Genomic DNA, 17,472 nt, shown 5'->3' on the forward strand with positions numbered 1-17,472 from the left:
CGGACTGTTTGTAATGTTGACAGACACCCGAGAGCCAATCAGCTTTCCGTTCGCGAACTCGCGTAGCGCGCTGGAGCGCGCTTATAGATATATATATTTTTTTGAACCTAAATTACTCGAATTCCACTGGAGCACATATCTTGAGACATAGCAAAGGCACATCGGGCTACCAGTCCCTACAATTTTGCCAAGTTTGGTGAAAATCCATTCAGCCGTTTGGGCTAAAAGTGAGTCCAACCACCCTATGGAAATTAACATGGGGAAAACACATTTTGAAACCCCCCCTTTTATCTCGGCCCCCGCTTGACGAATCCCCCCCAAACTTTCAAGGAAGCAGCGGAGCTCCACGAGACAAATTTAAGGAAAATAACAGGCAGATTCCTCAAACGGCGCTAAAGTTATTCCCAATAGAATTTTGCGGATTTCCTATAGAAAACAATCCTAACTATAACTACCTACTGGCGACCGCCAGTAGGTAATATATATATATATATATATATATATATATATATATATATATATATATATATATATATATATATATATTCAATGAAAAAACCATAGGTTATAGGCCATATATAGTTAGGAATTAGCATTTACAAAACCTTATTTTACTCGCATAAAACCATTGAAATTCCATATATAGTTAGCTAACTATAAGCGCTAACTATATATCGCGCACCCGCAATCCACTGCTGATGATGTCACATATTACATCATTCATGACATGGTCAGTGACATCACTGATGACATCACTGATGACATCTCAAATGACATCACTGATGACATCACTGATCACAACATCCAGTGATTGTATGTGTCTGTAAAGTTTAAATATGTTTCACATATTGAAGAATGAGTGGATGTATAAGTGCCTGGATGAAGAATTTAGTAGGTGCATGACAGACTGTATGAGTGAGTGATTAAATGTGTCTCACTGAGTACATGGGTTAGTGACTAAACTGTCTTAATTCGTGCATCAGTATGTTTGTTGTTGTGTAAGCTGCTGCATGTGTTGATCAGTAGCTATAAGAGTGGCCATATGGGTTATTGATTGGTTGCCCAAGTATTTGAATGGGAGGCTGAGTGTGTGTGTGGGTGGCTGGGAGGTGCGTGACTCTGTGCATAGATGTGTAAGCAGTTGATTCACTAGGAGTATGAGTTCAAGAGTGCATGTGGAAACAGCTATATGGGCGGTTGACTGTGCATGGGTGTGTTGGTGAGTGAATGGATTTCTCATTGCTACATGTGCAAGTAAGTACGTATGTAAAACACAATACATGTGAGAGTTGAGATATATAATTAACTGAACATAAGAGCCAGTGAATGTGTGAGTGGCTGTATCGATCACTGTGAGCTTGTATCAGGGATTATATAAGAGAGTAAATATGTGTTATTATATGTTTGAATAAGTAAGATGTGTATAACTGTATAGTTGAGGAAATGGAGGTGTGATTGATTCTTTGCATGACTGACTAGGTGTGTGAGTAACTCCATGGATGAGTGACAGTCTGTGAGTGTCTGTTTATACTGAGTGTATGTAAGGTTATATTAGAGTCTGAAGAGGTTCATTGTATTATCACATGAGTGATGTGATCAGTGATGACAAATGAGATGTCATCAGTGATGTCATTTGAGTTGTCATCAGTGATGTCATCAGTGATGTCATTTGAGATGTCATCATTGATATCATTTGAGTTGTCATCAGTGATGTCATTTGAGATGTCATCAGTGATGTCATCAGTGATGTCACTGACCATGTCATGAATGATGTAATATGTGACATCATTAGCAGTGGATTGCGGGTGCGCGATATATAGTTAGCGCTTATAGTTAGCTAACTATATATGGAATTTCAATGGTTTTATGCGAGTAAAATAAGGTTTTGTAAATGCTAATTCCTAACTATATATGGCCTATAACCTATGGTTTTTTCATTGAATTTTCAAGGTTTTGTAAATGCAAATTCCTAACTATATATCCACTATAACCTATGGTTTTTTCTGTGAATTTCATTGGTTTTTTAATAGCAAATATGAAAAGCTTTAAAATGTCAAGTACGTGATAGATAAAAACATTTTCGTATTTATGCACGCTGATGTGCTTTGAACGCTGCCCCCCCCCCTCCCCTCTTTTGCCTTAGTAGTACTCTCTCTTTGCAGATACAGAAGGGTAGTTAACGCAGGCCTTTACCCCCGTTGTAATCCGTCGTACCTCCTTGTCTCTCCATTTGATTGATTGTTGTCCAAGCATTTACTGTTTTAGAATTGGTTCTCTTTGGATCATTCTCTATTTACAAACAAGCACAAAGTCGCAATACTCTGTTTAGTCTTTGCAGATAGTGAAAAATCGTGTAAAAAAATAAAAGTAATCGAGCAAAATCAGTAGGCCACTAATTGGATCTCTTTTTGACCTCGCTAAAATAGAAATATTAGGAACAACCCTTCTTGAGAAATACGAAAATAGTGAGATGAACTGAGCTCCACACCATGAGGGCTGCAAGACAGCTCGGCTCCATCACCCATCCCGCACAAAATAATGACAAACCCTATGCAAATATTAAAAATATAGACAACACACCAGCAAAGAAACAGGGTAAAACATTTTATTAAAAAACTATTTACATAACGTTGGTTTATAAGATGATGTCAGTAGTGGACCGATGTGTGAATAGATCGAAAACAGCACAAGGCTCCAAGATCCGGATAGCAAGCTCCTGGATGTTGGGTGCCATAGTTTAGAGTTCTAAATTTCAGCCTTTTTCAATGCCTGTGCTTTGTTGAATCAAAATGGCGGCTTGACACAAAGCTGACTCAAGCGTTGTTACTGATGCTATGCAGACCAAAACTGGTTTTCAGTTTGTACATTTTTCTAGATTTTTCAATCCAAGTTTGGTTGACTTTGTAGAACGATGGCTTCAGATTTTCAACATACGGTGTGGTGGCGCTGACTGGGAGGGGGCGCTTCGCTCCTGCCCCCTCCCCAAGTAAGATTTTCATACGTGAAAGTACGTTAATGGTTTTGGTCCCTGAGATGCTTCGATGTCACTACCATTCTCAAATAGCATAAGTTCTGGATGTTGGGTGCCATAGTTAAGAGTTCTGAGCAGCGCTTGTAACACTGTCTGAAGCTTATTTCCACCTACTGCAGCTTCACTATTCTCAAAGTAAGTGAGTGTCGTTTGTGGACCTGACTGCATTAGAAAACAATGTGATATGTTACCTTCCTAAACAGCTTGACGGAGGCCCCTGAGGGGCGCTGTGATGGCCATGGACTCGGAGAAGACGCTTGGCTCCGACACCCTCCCCAAGTCTTATAGCACTGGTGTAGCCTGAGATCGCCCCCGACATAGGCGGCCGGCTCCCGGGGTCCGGCGGTACTTTTTGCCTTTTGATGACTCTTCAATTCTGGACCTTGTCCCACAATCCGTTTGACCTGAAGACAAGCTGTAGTGAGGCGCCCCTTTATCGTTTTAGTTGCCATTCCGCCCGCTTTTGCTACACTGTGCCTCTTCCGCCATTCAGCTGTTTTCCGCCCGCTCTTGCGACTACAGCGTCTCGCTCACCATGTAGTTGAGATGCGCCCGCTCTTGCGGTGCAGCGATAGGCGGCTGCCACAGGACTCTCAAAATGGCGGCCGGCTCTTCGGTTTTGGGCCTGGTCCACTAAAATGGCCCTGGGACACCTTGGAACTCGGACGCTTGTCTGCTAGGGCTTGGGTCCCATTCTCGAAAAGCGTCCCCTCAGCCGTGAAGATTCTACAAAAGTCTTGGGGGCCTCCGACTCCCGCAGGCTTCTGGTGGGGAGCGGCTGCCATGATTGCTCGTGGAATGGCCACGACGGAGCTACGAGATGGTAGTGGTCTCATGCTGACGCCAGCTTTAGTCTGAAACATCCAGAAACACTGTAGACTACCAATTCGATCAGTTCCGGTAGCGCCCCAACATGACCCGGAAGAGAAGAACTTGCCCTCCCCTCTTTGACTGATGGTTCTTGTTGCCTGTCCCCTCTGTTGTCATTTAACAGAACTTATTGGACTGCTGAAAGGGGTTGTGTTCTGAACGCTGGTTGGTGGAGACATTTAGACTATATTCTTGACCTACGTTGTCGCGTAATGCGTTTTATGACACGCCGCGTTAGCGCACCCGGAAGTGATCCGAGGCGCGGCGCGCAGCGCGTAACGTAAGCATAACAGGTCATGTGACTTGTTAATAAAACTTTTCATTGGTTCATTTTACTTTTGTTAATTTAATGATGAAAAGCTTGGTCATATGACCTAAAAATTACGCTTTTTATTATTTTCGAACAATATTTTTTTTTCAAACATATGTTATAATATTCCAGGCTAATGTACTTTCCCGGAAAATTTACAACTGTCTTGCAAGTAAAATATATTCCTTTTTCGAGAAAAAGGGCGTTTCTTCCTTCCATGACGGAGCCGTTGAGTAAAAGAGATTCGGCCTGCTGTCTTAGTCGCCGATACGCCTGATTATCAGATTCTTATCGATCACTTTATGTTGCAGACATGAAAAACACAACTGCCCTTGACCATTTATCTTTACTGCGTTCCTACATATTATACCTTTTATCCGTCATGTAATTGGACTGCTTTATTTCACTTGCCTTTTACTGATTCGAAAACAGTCACTAAAAGTAAAAACTTTACAAATGAAAATACTACTACCGTGTTTTGTTTTAAAAACCTTTATTGTGAAAATGTCAGTATACAAATACGGGCCTATAACCACGTGGGCCGGCCACGGAGCAAACTCAAATCGTATATGATGAGGAGACATTTACACTGTAGAAGAACGTAACGAGCGGGCCATTAGGTGACAAGAACAAAGGTGTCTAACAGTTGCGGAATCGGTGGACGTACATTTTGTAATTAAAATACGACAGGGCCACTTACAATAACATTTTCTAGATATACATTTGCGGGCAAAGAGTTACGAGTCCCATTTATACCGGCGCCATTTTGGGCGAGGCCGGGCAGGTCCAAGATATAGTCAAAATGTCTCCACCAACCATCGGCCAGACCAGAACCCCTTTCGGCCCTTTATGTTACAAGATGGTGTCTTCCATTCAGAAAATATTGGTGGCAGCATTTTGAAAGGAAACAGAAACAGCCGTTCTCCTAGTGAGTTTCACATTGTTACATTTAGGAAGAATGTTGAAGAGTAGTATGTGGAAAATCTGAAGCCATTTTTCTACAAACTCTCAATCAGACTTGGATGGAAAAAAAAACCTGAAGAATGTACAAACTGAAAACCAATTTTTGTCTGTATAGCACCAACAGTAACGCTTGAGTCAGCTTTGTGTCAAGCCGCCATTTTCATTCAATCAATAGCGTCCCCCTGCACACATTCAGGGACCTGGTCGTGTCTTCAGATGAAACGCATTGTAGGAAAAGAAGCAGAAAGGAAAAGGAAAAAAGTTCCGCCGGACCTAGTGAAGCTGCAGCAGGTGCAAATAAGCTTCAGACAGTCTTACAAGCACTGCTCAGAACTCTCAACTGAGGCACTCAACATCCAGGACTTGCCATTCGGATCTTGGCGCCTTGTATTTTTGTTTTGTTTTTGATGGAGGGGAAAGAACAAAAAACAGACATTGAAAAAGGCTCAACAGTGCAGGGCGCCTTGTGCTGGTTCCGACCTATTCACACATCGGTCCGCTACTGACATCACCTCATAAACCAACGGGGCACCCCACGCCGACTTTCGGCGCAGCATTGTAGGATGGCCACACCAGTGCGGCAATTTGCTGGACACCACCTCGGTGCCATCCAGATCTCGGCGCGTTCATTCATTCAATAGCGTCCCCCTGCACACATTCAGGGACCTGGTCGTGTCTTCAGAAGAAACGCATTGTAGGAAAAGAAGCAGAAAGGAAAAGGCAACAAGTTCCGCCGGACCTAGTGAAGCTGCAGCAGGTGCAAATAAGCTTCAGACAGTTCTACAAGCACTGCTCAGAAATCTCAACTGAGGCACTCAACATCCAGGACTTGCCATTCGGATCTTGGCGCCTTGTGCTGGTTCCGACCTATTCACACATCAGTCCACTACTGACATCACCTCATAAGCCAACGGGGCACCCCACGCCGACTTCCGGCGCAGCATTGTAGGATGGCCACACCAGTGCAGCCACTTGCTGGACACCACCTCGGTGCCATCCGGATCTCAGCGCGTTCGAGTCACTGTGCCGGAAGAGTCACCGGAACTCAGCTGAACACGCCGTCTTTCGGCGCAGCATTGTAGGATGGCCACACCAGTACGGCAATTTGCTGGACACCACCTCGGCGCCATCCGGATCTCGGCGCGTTCGAGTCACTGTACCGCAACAGTAACCGCAATTCAGCTGGACACGCCGTCTTTCGGCGCAGCATTGTAGGATGGCCACACCAGTGCGGCAATTTGCTGGACACCACCTCGGTGCCATCCGGATCTCGGCGCGTTGTGCTGCCTTCGGCCTATTCGCACATCGGTCCGCTACTGACGCCGCCTCACGTGCCAACGGATTTTCTACGCTTTTTGTAGCCCTATGTCGCATAACAGGTCATGTGACTTGTTTATAAAACTTTTCATTGGTTCATTTTACTTTTGGTTTCCTAAAGATGGAAGGCTTGGTCATATGACCTAAAAATAACACTTTTCATTGGTTTAGAACATTTTTTTTTCCCAAACGATGAAAGCCCCACCTTGTTTCTGGATCATTCAGACTGAAGCTGGCGTCAGCATGAGAGCACCACCATCTCGTGGCTCCGTCGTGGTCATTCCGCGAGCAATCATGGCAGCCGCTCCCCACCGGAAGCCTGCGGGAGTCGGGGGCCCCCAAGACTTTTATACAATCTTCACGGCTGAGGGGACGCTTTTCGAGAATGGAGCCCAAGCCCTAGCAGGCAAGCGTCCGACTTCCAAGGTGTCCCAGGGCCATTTCAGTGGACCAGGCCCAAAACCGAAGAGCCGTCCGCCATTTTGACAGCCATGTGGCAGCCGCCTATCGCTGCACTGCAAGAGTGGGAGCAACTCCACAACATGGTGAGCGAGACGCTGTGGCCGCAAGAGCGAGCGCAACTCAGCTAGATGGCCGCCACCTGGGGAGGCCCGTTCACGCCGCCTCCCCCCCCCCCCGGGCCGCCGCACGCCAATTTTCGGAGCAGCATTGTAGGATACCAAAACCAGTGCGGCAGTTTACTGGACATCACCTGGGTGCCTGTCGTACATGTTGTGTCAGCCATGTGACACTGGACACAGACCGCTACTGACGAGGCCTCCCCCCGCACCACCCGGGACGCCCCACGCTGTTTTTCTGTGCTGCATTGTAGGATCCCTAAACCAGTGCGGCACCCAGGCGACATCACCTGGGTGCCGTCCAGAACTCTGCACGTTGTGCTGCCTTGGGACTATTCGCACAACAGACCGCTACTGACGAGGCCTCCCCCCGCCCCACCCGGGACGCCCCACGCCAATTTTCGGAGCAGCATTGTAGGATCCCTAAACCAGTGCGGCACCCAGGCGACATCACCTGGGTGCCGTCCAGAACTCTGCACGTTGTGCTGCCTTGGGACTATTCGCACAAAAGACAGCTTCTAACCATTGTTGCTTTTTGTGTTAATAAATGTTTAAATGTTTTTAGTTTTTGTTCTGTTCATTATCGTTAAAAGTTAATAAAGTTTTATAACCTTACTTTGTTGGAGTGTTATCTATTTTTTTTAAAACGGGTGAATGGGGCTTTGAATCGGGTTATTGTCATGTGTGGGCTTTGGAAGTGTGCTGCTGCAGGATCGGACATTTCAAACTCAAATGCACGTTCTTTTTCTTACCTTTCCGAAGCATGGAGCGCAATAGCAGACAGAGAAAGGGTGATGCACGTGTTGAACACTACCTGACCTGGCAAGTTGCTGGCAGTGCCCCCCCGCCCGCTCCTGAAAGAGGGCACACACACACCGCCGCCCCGAGTACTTCACAAATCTTTAAAAGACCATGCGCTTGTTCATGAGGCTTAAATGGTTTATCACCTCTTCTAGAACCCCTGCATCGACCCTCTGACGTTTCCTGGAAAAATTACCATGTAACACAATACCAAGCCCTGTCAGCTGAAACCCCCAAGGAATCGTGGGGCATATTATCAAGGGGGTTTATCTCCGCTTTTTTGGCTTTAAAAACCATGAAAGCGGAGATAAAATTATTTCCCTATTATCAAGCTGTCGCTAACACCAGTTAGTGACAGCTAAAAGGAGATAGCGACCATCTTGGGCCCCGCTTTGCATGTCAGTGATACTTATCACTAATGACATGCAAAGTGGCGTGCCAAGATGTTAGCGACTAGAAACAGTCCCTAACATCGCTACCTTCTATTACCAACTTTTGGAGATATTCGCGCTAAGCGCGAATATCTCCAAAATCTAACACCTGCCCTGAGCAGTTCTTAGCCATGTTATCCAATGGGAGGTGGATAACATGGCTAAGAGCATTAGGTCGATAATACATGAATATCGCTGACTTTTCTGCGATAATAGCAAGGTTTATCTGCGATAAAAATCGCCGATGTGCGGCGATAATTTTTGTCTCTAAACAAGTTAGAGACAAAAATTATCGCTAGTTGTTCGTAATATGCCCCCGGGTTTTTGCTTGCAGAAATCGGGAGGCGGGAGACTAGCACTGAAATCAGTACTCACACGCCTGAATCAGGAGGATTGGCATGTCTGAATTCTCTACAGCTGGGGCCATAAACTACATCCGCAGGGGTAGGTGATAGCCTGGGACCAGCCTGGCATCTAAAATGGCTGCCGTGCACGACAAAATTGTGGCATTCGAAAAAAGGCAAGATGGCGCAGCCGCTGGAAGAGATATATCAACATATATCAGCCTCCTCAGCCACCCTCAGGAAACATAGGGGATTAGGATATGTCTCCCGCACCCCCTTATACCTACTACTTTAATTAACGAAGCACAAAATGGCGAATTCCCGTTTCGCTACCAGTTTGCGGCCCAGTTCGCGGCCCGTGAAGCGCTTCTACCGTGAAAAATCATTTTTTTTTTATTTTCCCCATGGGACCCTTTAATAACCCCAACAACATTCCTAGGGGGTCAAGAGGGGGATACCTTGCCCCCTTTCATTAAATTCCCCCTTAGTTTTTCACCTTTTCTTCTCTCTCGATCCTACCGAGAGACAAGATGGCGGCCGCTCCGGACTGTCACGCAGCAAAAAAAAAAAAAAGCTCACGCACAGCCGCTGGAAGAGATGTATCAACATATATCAGCCTCCTCACCCACCCTCAGGAAACATAGGGGATTAGGATACGTCTCCCGCACCCACTTATAACTAGTAATTTAATTTACGAAGCACAAAATGGCGAATTCCCGTTTCGCTACCAGTTCGCGGCCGCGCTTCTACCGTGAAAAATCATTTTTTTTTTATTTTCCCCACGGGACCCTTTAATAACCCCAACAACATTCCTAGGGGGTCAAGAGGGGGATACCTTGCCCCCTTTCATTAAATTCCCCCTTCGTTTTCCACCTCTTCTTCTCTCTCGATCCTACCGAGAGACAAGATGGCGTCCGCTCCGGACTGTTTAGAATGTTGACAGACACCGGAGAGCCAATCAGCTTTCTGCGCGCAAAGTTCCGATAAGCGAAAAGTAAGCGGACCGGATCGCTGCCCAGAGCGCTGTTACAGATATATATCTTGGTTTGAACGTTAATTTCTCAAAAACTACTGGAGCACATATATTGAGACCTAGCAAAGGCACATCGGGCTAACAGTCCCTACAATTTTGCCAAGTTTCGTGCAAATCCATTCAGCCGTTCGAGCTAAAAGTGAGTCCAACCGCCCTATGGAAAACTCAATGCAAAAAACGCGTTTTGGGACCCCCCTTTTTTCTCAGCCCCCCCTTGACGAAACCCCACCAAATTTTCAGGGGCTGCTCAGAAACAAAATGTGCCATTTTCCTGACAATTTCAGCCGATTCCGTCCACAAACGCCAAAGTTATTAGACATAGAATTTTCAAAAGTCCCATAGGGAAAAAATTCTAACTATATATACCTACTGGCGACAGCCAGTAGGTAATATATATATATATATATATATATATATATATATAAATATATATATATATATATATATATATATATATATATATATATATATATATATATATGTATATATATATATCAAACCTTTCTCTGCACCAGAAAAAGACATTGATGCCGTGATTCTTGGTATTCAAAGCGCTTTATTAGTGCAATATTCAAGCTGCCTGCAGTTCATGTCTGTCCCAACGCGTTTCAGCTCCAGTATCAAGCCTTGCTCACGGGAAGTTGCTTTTAGAAATGACTGTGTCTTATAAACAGTTCCTTAATGGCTTGATTTACAATGCCTGTGTCATTTCGTTTGCATCTGCGCAGTGAGTTCAAATCGGCACTTTGAATTTTTCTGCAGCTCAATGCTATCAGGTATTTCATTACATGCCGCTTCAGTGCGCAAAAAATAAATGTCATATTCACCAGATTGCAGGCAGTCTTTGTAGTCCATTTGAAACACAGCGTTTTGTATCCACCGGAATCCATGAACTGAAAGGGCATTTCCAGTTCACATCCCTTCCTCGCATTTCACTGGTGTTTATTTGGGAAATCCTGTCTTTATCCAGAAAACCACACGAGGGAGCAGGGCCTCTTAACATTCATAAACTCTCTCCAAGTTGCTCCGTGAAAGAGGCCACTTGCTCTATCAGGGCGGCTTCAATGTGGCAGGCACGGAACTCCTGCCTTCAATCCAATCAAACCTTTCTCTGCACCAGAAAAAGACATTGATGCCGTGATTCTTGGTATTCAAAGCGCTTTATTAGTGCAATATTCAAGCTGCCTGCAGTTCATGTCTGTCCCAACGCGTTTCAGCTCCAGTATCAAGCCTTGCTCACGGGAAGTTGCTTTTAGAAATGACTGTGTCTTATAAACAGTTCCTTAATGGCTTGATTTACAATGCCTGTGTCATTTCGTTTGCATCTGCGCAGTGAGTTCAAATCGGCACTTTGAATTTTTCTGCAGCTCAATGCTATCAGGTATTTCATTACATGCCGCTTCAGTGCGCAAAAAATAAATGTCATATTCACCAGATTGCAGGCAGTCTTTGTAGTCCATTTGAAACACAGCGTTTTGTATCCACCGGAATCCATGAACTGAAAGGGCATTTCCAGTTCACATCCCTTCCTCGCATTTCACTGGTGTTTATTTGGGAAATCCTGTCTTTATCCAGAAAACCACACGAGGGAGCAGGGCCTCTTAACATTCAAAAACTATCTCCAAGTTGCTCCGTGAAAGAGGCCACTTGCTCTATCAGGGCGGCTTCAATGTGGCAGGCACGGAACTCCTGCCTTCAATCCAATCAAACCTTTCTCTGCACCAGAAAAAGACATTGATGCCGTGATTCTTGGTATTCAAAGCGCTTTATTAGTGCAATATTCAAGCTGCCTGCAGTTCATGTCTGTCCCAACGCGTTTCAGCTCCAGTATCAAGCCTTGCTCACGGGAAGTTGCTTTTAGAAATGACTGTGTCTTATAAACAGTTCATTAAGGAACTGTTTATAAGACACAGTCATTTCTAAAAGCAACTTCCCGTGAGCAAGGCTTGATACTGGAGCTGAAACGTGTTGGGACAGACATGAACTGCAGGCAGCTTGAATATTGCACTAATAAAGCGCTTTGAATACCAAGAATCACGGCATCAATGTCTTTTTCTGGTGCAGAGAAAGGTTTGATTGGATTGAAGGCAGGAGTTCCGTGCCTGCCACATTGAAGCCGCCCTGATAGAGCAAGTGGCCTCTTTCACGGAGCAACTTGGAGAGAGTTTATGAATGTTAAGAGGCCCTGCTCCCTCGTGTGGTTTTCTGGATAAAGACAGGATTTCCCAAATAAACACCAGTGAAATGCGAGGAAGGGATGTGAACTGGAAATGCCCTTTCAGTTCATGGATTCCGGTGGATACAAAACGCTGTGTTTCAAATGGACTACAAAGACTGCCTGCAATCTGGTGAATATGACATTTATTTTTTGCGCACTGAAGCGGCATGTAATGAAATACCTGATAGCATTGAGCTGCAGAAAAATTCAAAGTGCCGATTTGAACTCACTGCGCAGATGCAAACGAAATGACACAGGCATTGTAAATCAAGCCATTAAGGAACTGTTTATAAGACACAGTCATTTCTAAAAGCAACTTCCCGTGAGCAAGGCTTGATACTGGAGCTGAAACGCGTTGGGACAGACATGAACTGCAGGCAGCTTGAATATTGCACTAATAAAGCGCTTTGAATACCAAGAATCACGGCATCAATGTCTTTTTCTGGTGCAGAGAAAGGTTTGATTGGATTGAAGGCAGGAGTTCCGTGCCTGCCACATTGAAGCCGCCCTGATAGAGCAAGTGGCCTCTTTCACGGAGCAACTTGGAGAGAGTTTATGAATGTTAAGAGGCCCTGCTCCCTCGTGTGGTTTTCTGGATAAAGACAGGATTTCCCAAATAAACACCAGTGAAATGCGAGGAAGGGATGTGAACTGGAAATGCCCTTTCAGTTCATGGATTCCGGTGGATACAAAACGCTGTGTTTCAAATGGACTACAAAGACTGCCTGCAATCTGGTGAATATGACATTTATTTTTTGCGCACTGAAGCGGCATGTAATGAAATACCTGATAGCATTGAGCTGCAGAAAAATTCAAAGTGCCGATTTGAACTCACTGCGCAGATGCAAACGAAATGACACAGGCATTGTAAATCAAGCCATTAAGGAACTGTTTATAAGACACAATCATTTCTAAAAGCAACTTCCCGTGAGCAAGGCTTGATACTGGAGCTGAAACGTGTTGGGACAGACATGAACTGCAGGCAGCTTGAATATTGCACTAATAAAGCGCTTTGAATACCAAGAATCACGGCATCAATGTCTTTTTCTGGTGCAGAGAAAGGTTTGATTGGATTGAAGGCAGGAGTTCCGTGCCTGCCACATTGAAGCCGCCCTGATAGAGCAAGTGGCCTCTTTCACGGAGCAACTTGGAGAGAGTTTATGAATGTTAAGAGGCCCTGCTCCCTCGTGTGGTTTTCTGGATAAAGACAGGATTTCCCAAATAAACACCAGTGAAATGCGAGGAAGGGATGTGAACTGGAAATGCCCTTTCAGTTCATGGATTCCGGTGGATACAAAACGCTGTGTTTCAAATGGACTACAAAGACTGCCTGCAATCTGGTGAATATGACATTTATTTTTTGCGCACTGAAGCGGCATGTAATGAAATACCTGATAGCATTGAGCTGCAGAAAAATTCAAAGTGCCGATTTGAACTCACTGCGCAGATGCAAACGAAATGACACAGGCATTGTAAATCAAGCCATTAAGGAACTGTTTATAAGACACAATCATTTCTAAAAGCAACTTCCCGTGAGCAAGGCTTGATACTGGAGCTGAAACGCGTTGGGACAGACATGAACTGCAGGCAGCTTGAATATTGCACTAATAAAGCGCTTTGAATACCAAGAATCACGGCATCAATGTCTTTTTCTGGTGCAGAGAAAGGTTTGATTGGATTGAAGGCAGGAGTTCCGTGCCTGCCACATTGAAGCCGCCCTGATAGAGCAAGTGGCCTCTTTCACGGAGCAACTTGGAGAGAGTTTATGAATGTTAAGAGGCCCTGCTCCCTCGTGTGGTTTTCTGGATAAAGACAGGATTTCCCAAATAAACACCAGTGAAATGCGAGGAAGGGATGTGAACTGGAAATGCCCTTTCAGTTCATGGATTCCGGTGGATACAAAACGCTGTGTTTCAAATGGACTACAAAGACTGCCTGCAATCTGGTGAATATGACATTTATTTTTTGCGCACTGAAGCGGCATGTAATGAAATACCTGATAGCATTGAGCTGCAGAAAAATTCAAAGTGCCGATTTGAACTCACTGCGCAGATGCAAACGAAATGACACAGGCATTGTAAATCAAGCCATTAAGGAACTGTTTATAAGACACAGTCATTTCTAAAAGCAACTTCCCGTGAGCAAGGCTTGATACTGGAGCTGAAACGCGTTGGGACAGACATGAACTGCAGGCAGCTTGAATATTGCACTAATAAAGCGCTTTGAATACCAAGAATCACGGCATCAATGTCTTTTTCTGGTGCAGAGAAAGGTTTGATATATATATATATATATATATATATATATATATATATGTATACACATATCCACATTACCTACTAACATTTGTCAGTTGTTTTAGTTAGGACCTAGTTTCCATTGGAAAAGTATTTTTTGTGTTGCTAATAACTTTGGTGCCGTTTGGTGAATCCTCACTAAATTTTTAAAACAAGTGTGCCAGTTTCTTTAGCTGCTGTTTAAAAGGTTTTGCGGTGATCCATCAAGTGAGGGGCCAAGAAAATAGTGGGGTCCCAAACACACTTTCCCTCTACAATTTTGCATAGTGATTTTAGTCACGACTACAGCCCAAACAGCTGAATGGAATTACACCAATTTCGGTAGAAAACTAAACCTTGGTCCAGAAAGAATGTTTTTTGTAATTTTGGGTAAATCTGTTCAGTAGTTTTGGGGTTATTAAAGTAAACAAATTTAAAATGTAAAAGTGATAGATTGAGGCAGGGTAATGGTACCCTGAACCTATGGGACTCCTGGGGGCTTCTCCGAGTGGCCCCTCATGGGCAAGAATTTGTCAAAAAAAATTCTTTTTAGCAATCCGTGCCCTGAGGTAACTATAATTTGCGCCCTCGCCAGCACTGTTAATTACCCCTCATATTACATCAGTCATGACATCTTCTATGACATCATTGATAATAGCACTACGACATTTGCAGTGAAATCATTGGTGCGAAAACTATGTATGGCGGGGGCTCGAGTTATAGTTACTTTAGGTCATGAGTTACAATTACTTGAGATAAACATAACTATAACTGCTATATTTCCATGCTTTTGTGTGTTTAAATACCTTTAGAGCTATACATGCACTTGCTCAGCATCCCAATGCTCAGCATCCCAAAACCCCTCATGTTAGGGGAAATAAAAAAAACAGAGGATCTCACCACATGCTACGTTCCCATCGCTCACGCTGAAGTGGTATATGTCGGCCTTTGGTTTGCATCCTCTTAGCTGTAAATTTGTATAGCAGCAGTCGTGTTTTTGACAGCACCTTAGAAAAAGAAAACTCAAAGAATAACCGCTTGAGCACAACAATCAGATTATAATACATATCCATACGCTCAATACTTATACTGATGTACTGAACCTAACACCAGCATACCCTTATCGGTTAGGAGAGCTACACTTACCTTAGCACAACCATAAGGGCAACAAGTTTGCATGGAAATGTTGATTACATTGGAGCTCTCAGTACCCATTGGGGTGGGGCACTGAGAACTCAATGCCCTTGTGTGGGCCTTGCAAGAAATTTCCAATGAAGGCAAATAACCCAATAAAATAATTTTAATTACATCATAGCATTTACATTTATTTCAACTGCAGCATAAAGGCAGATGCTCCTGTCCAGTATACATACTTCTCAACTAAATCTGATAAACTAGTATAGACTAAACATTTTAACAAACCTTCTATTTTGAGAAGTATGCTCATTTCCAGATGTAGGCCACTAGGAAGAAATTACCTTCCAGATCCCTATATCCGCTACTGTAGCTATTAGCAGGCTGTATTTCACGGACAGAACAATTACAGGGGGCATGTGGCTCTCTAACAGCAAGACCTCTTAGGATCTTTGAAAAATTAGTGGTCAAGGTAATTAGCCCTCAATATGTAGTGCATCTCACCTAGGCATCCTTCACTTCCTGGGCAGATGTGAACAGACAGTCTGAGGCTAATGTTCGGATGTCTCTAGTTATAATACAACACATCAGCTACACTCACAATAAAGTACAACTGTCCAACAAAGGTTGTATTTACACAACCTTATATCACTAGCTCATATTTATAATATATAGTTACAGTATTAATAGAATTGAAGTCAATGTAAAGCAGAAAACACATCCCAATTTACCAATGTAATATATTAATGACACAAATACCCAGTAATGTTACAATGAGAATGATAATCTCATGTGAGTACTGGCCAGCAGTTAAAGCAGATTTTAAAGGTAAGGAATTGTTTTTTTTTTAAATTATTGTTTTAAAATGTATATGTCTAAATTAAATTCACATGTTTAAATTGTTTTATTATACAATACATATTTAAATTTGTGATTTAAAGTGATGTAGAGATTTATTTTATTATTTGCGTATTCGTAATCAATATATTAAGTTAGGCACATAAATATTATAAATTAGAATAAATTCATTGTTATAAAAATGATAACCTTTAATAGTTTTCCTTATACTTTCCCGTAGGGAGATCCCCACCTCAGTTGTGGAGATCTTCACCAATAGGTGAAAGGTCAATAGTAACTTTACATTAGTAAATTCTGTTGAAAGAAGCTTCACTCCCTCACTTGATGGGATGAAGACATGTAAGTCTATACCTTGGTATAAATCCCCACCGGAAAATAGTGAATAGCAGAAGCGTGGAGCATTACATCTAGGAGTAGGAATAATTATATACATGATAAATATACATGAATATTTACCTTTGAGAAATGGGTGCATGATCTACAATACAATGCACAGAGTGAGCTTTAGGTCAGAAATTTGCTCAAGATTGAATGGCTTTCTTGTCTACCTCAGTCCGCTGCTCCATGTTCAATGGTTTTCCGCTCTATTCTTGTGTTTTTCCCAACGCATGAGCATTTCCTCTTTACAGTGTGTATGGTTATAATTAATAAATGTTTGTGAGGGAAGTATACATTTCGACCCTGAGTACATCATGAGGGGTAAAAGGAAGGGTATTTCCTACAGTAAATGCTAATACGCTGGGAGGAAATATTTGCTGGGTGGGAAAATACCTCATAGTCCAAGTTTTTCTTTAGAAAAAAAATTATTACAAGTGGAATCTGTGTATTTTGCAGACCAAAGACCACCTGCATCAGGATTTAACACAAATTTTCCTACAGTACATTTCAGCAGGACTAACCTGCCAAAATGAAACTGCGCAAAATTGTGGGGCGTGCTGTAAGTACCACATTACTAATAATTTGGAGAACTAACAAAACTCGCATTTAGAGAGGAATCAGAATTTACCCACAGTCCAAGAAGTCAGAACTCCAGTGCAAAACTAGATCCCCTTTGCTAGGCCTACGATCCTTAAGGTGGTCTTCCTCCAATTGTGAGGCCTACTCCTCACATAGGCTAGCATTGGGAATTCCTTAAAACACTTTTAAGTTGTAATTCCTGATTAGAAACAAGTAGATTAATCATGTTTCATATCTTTGGAATGGGTATGATAAATCCTCTGTAGTGGTAAAGTTGTATTTGACTTTACTATACAATTTACTGTTCTGTGTGCCTGCAGCCTGTCCCCAATACGTGTCTTGGCTGGGGTG

General features: G+C 43.3%; 1 protein-coding gene across 1 annotated transcript in view; it reads right to left on the bottom strand.

Annotated features, from left to right (window-relative positions):
* The window catches only part of LOC147711503 (phospholipase A2, membrane associated-like), a 319,182-nt gene that overhangs the window by 41,950 nt on the left and 259,760 nt on the right, over positions 1–17,472 (bottom strand). The window contains exon 3 of the mRNA XM_086922195.1: positions 15,073–15,179. Coding sequence (XP_086778321.1) covers positions 15,073–15,179 — 107 coding nt within the window. The remainder of the gene's footprint in view (positions 1–15,072; positions 15,180–17,472) is intronic.

This window comes from Lissotriton vulgaris, chromosome 5 (genome assembly GCF_964263255.1).
Source record: "Lissotriton vulgaris chromosome 5, aLisVul1.2, whole genome shotgun sequence".
Taxonomy (NCBI): domain Eukaryota; kingdom Metazoa; phylum Chordata; class Amphibia; order Caudata; family Salamandridae; genus Lissotriton; species Lissotriton vulgaris.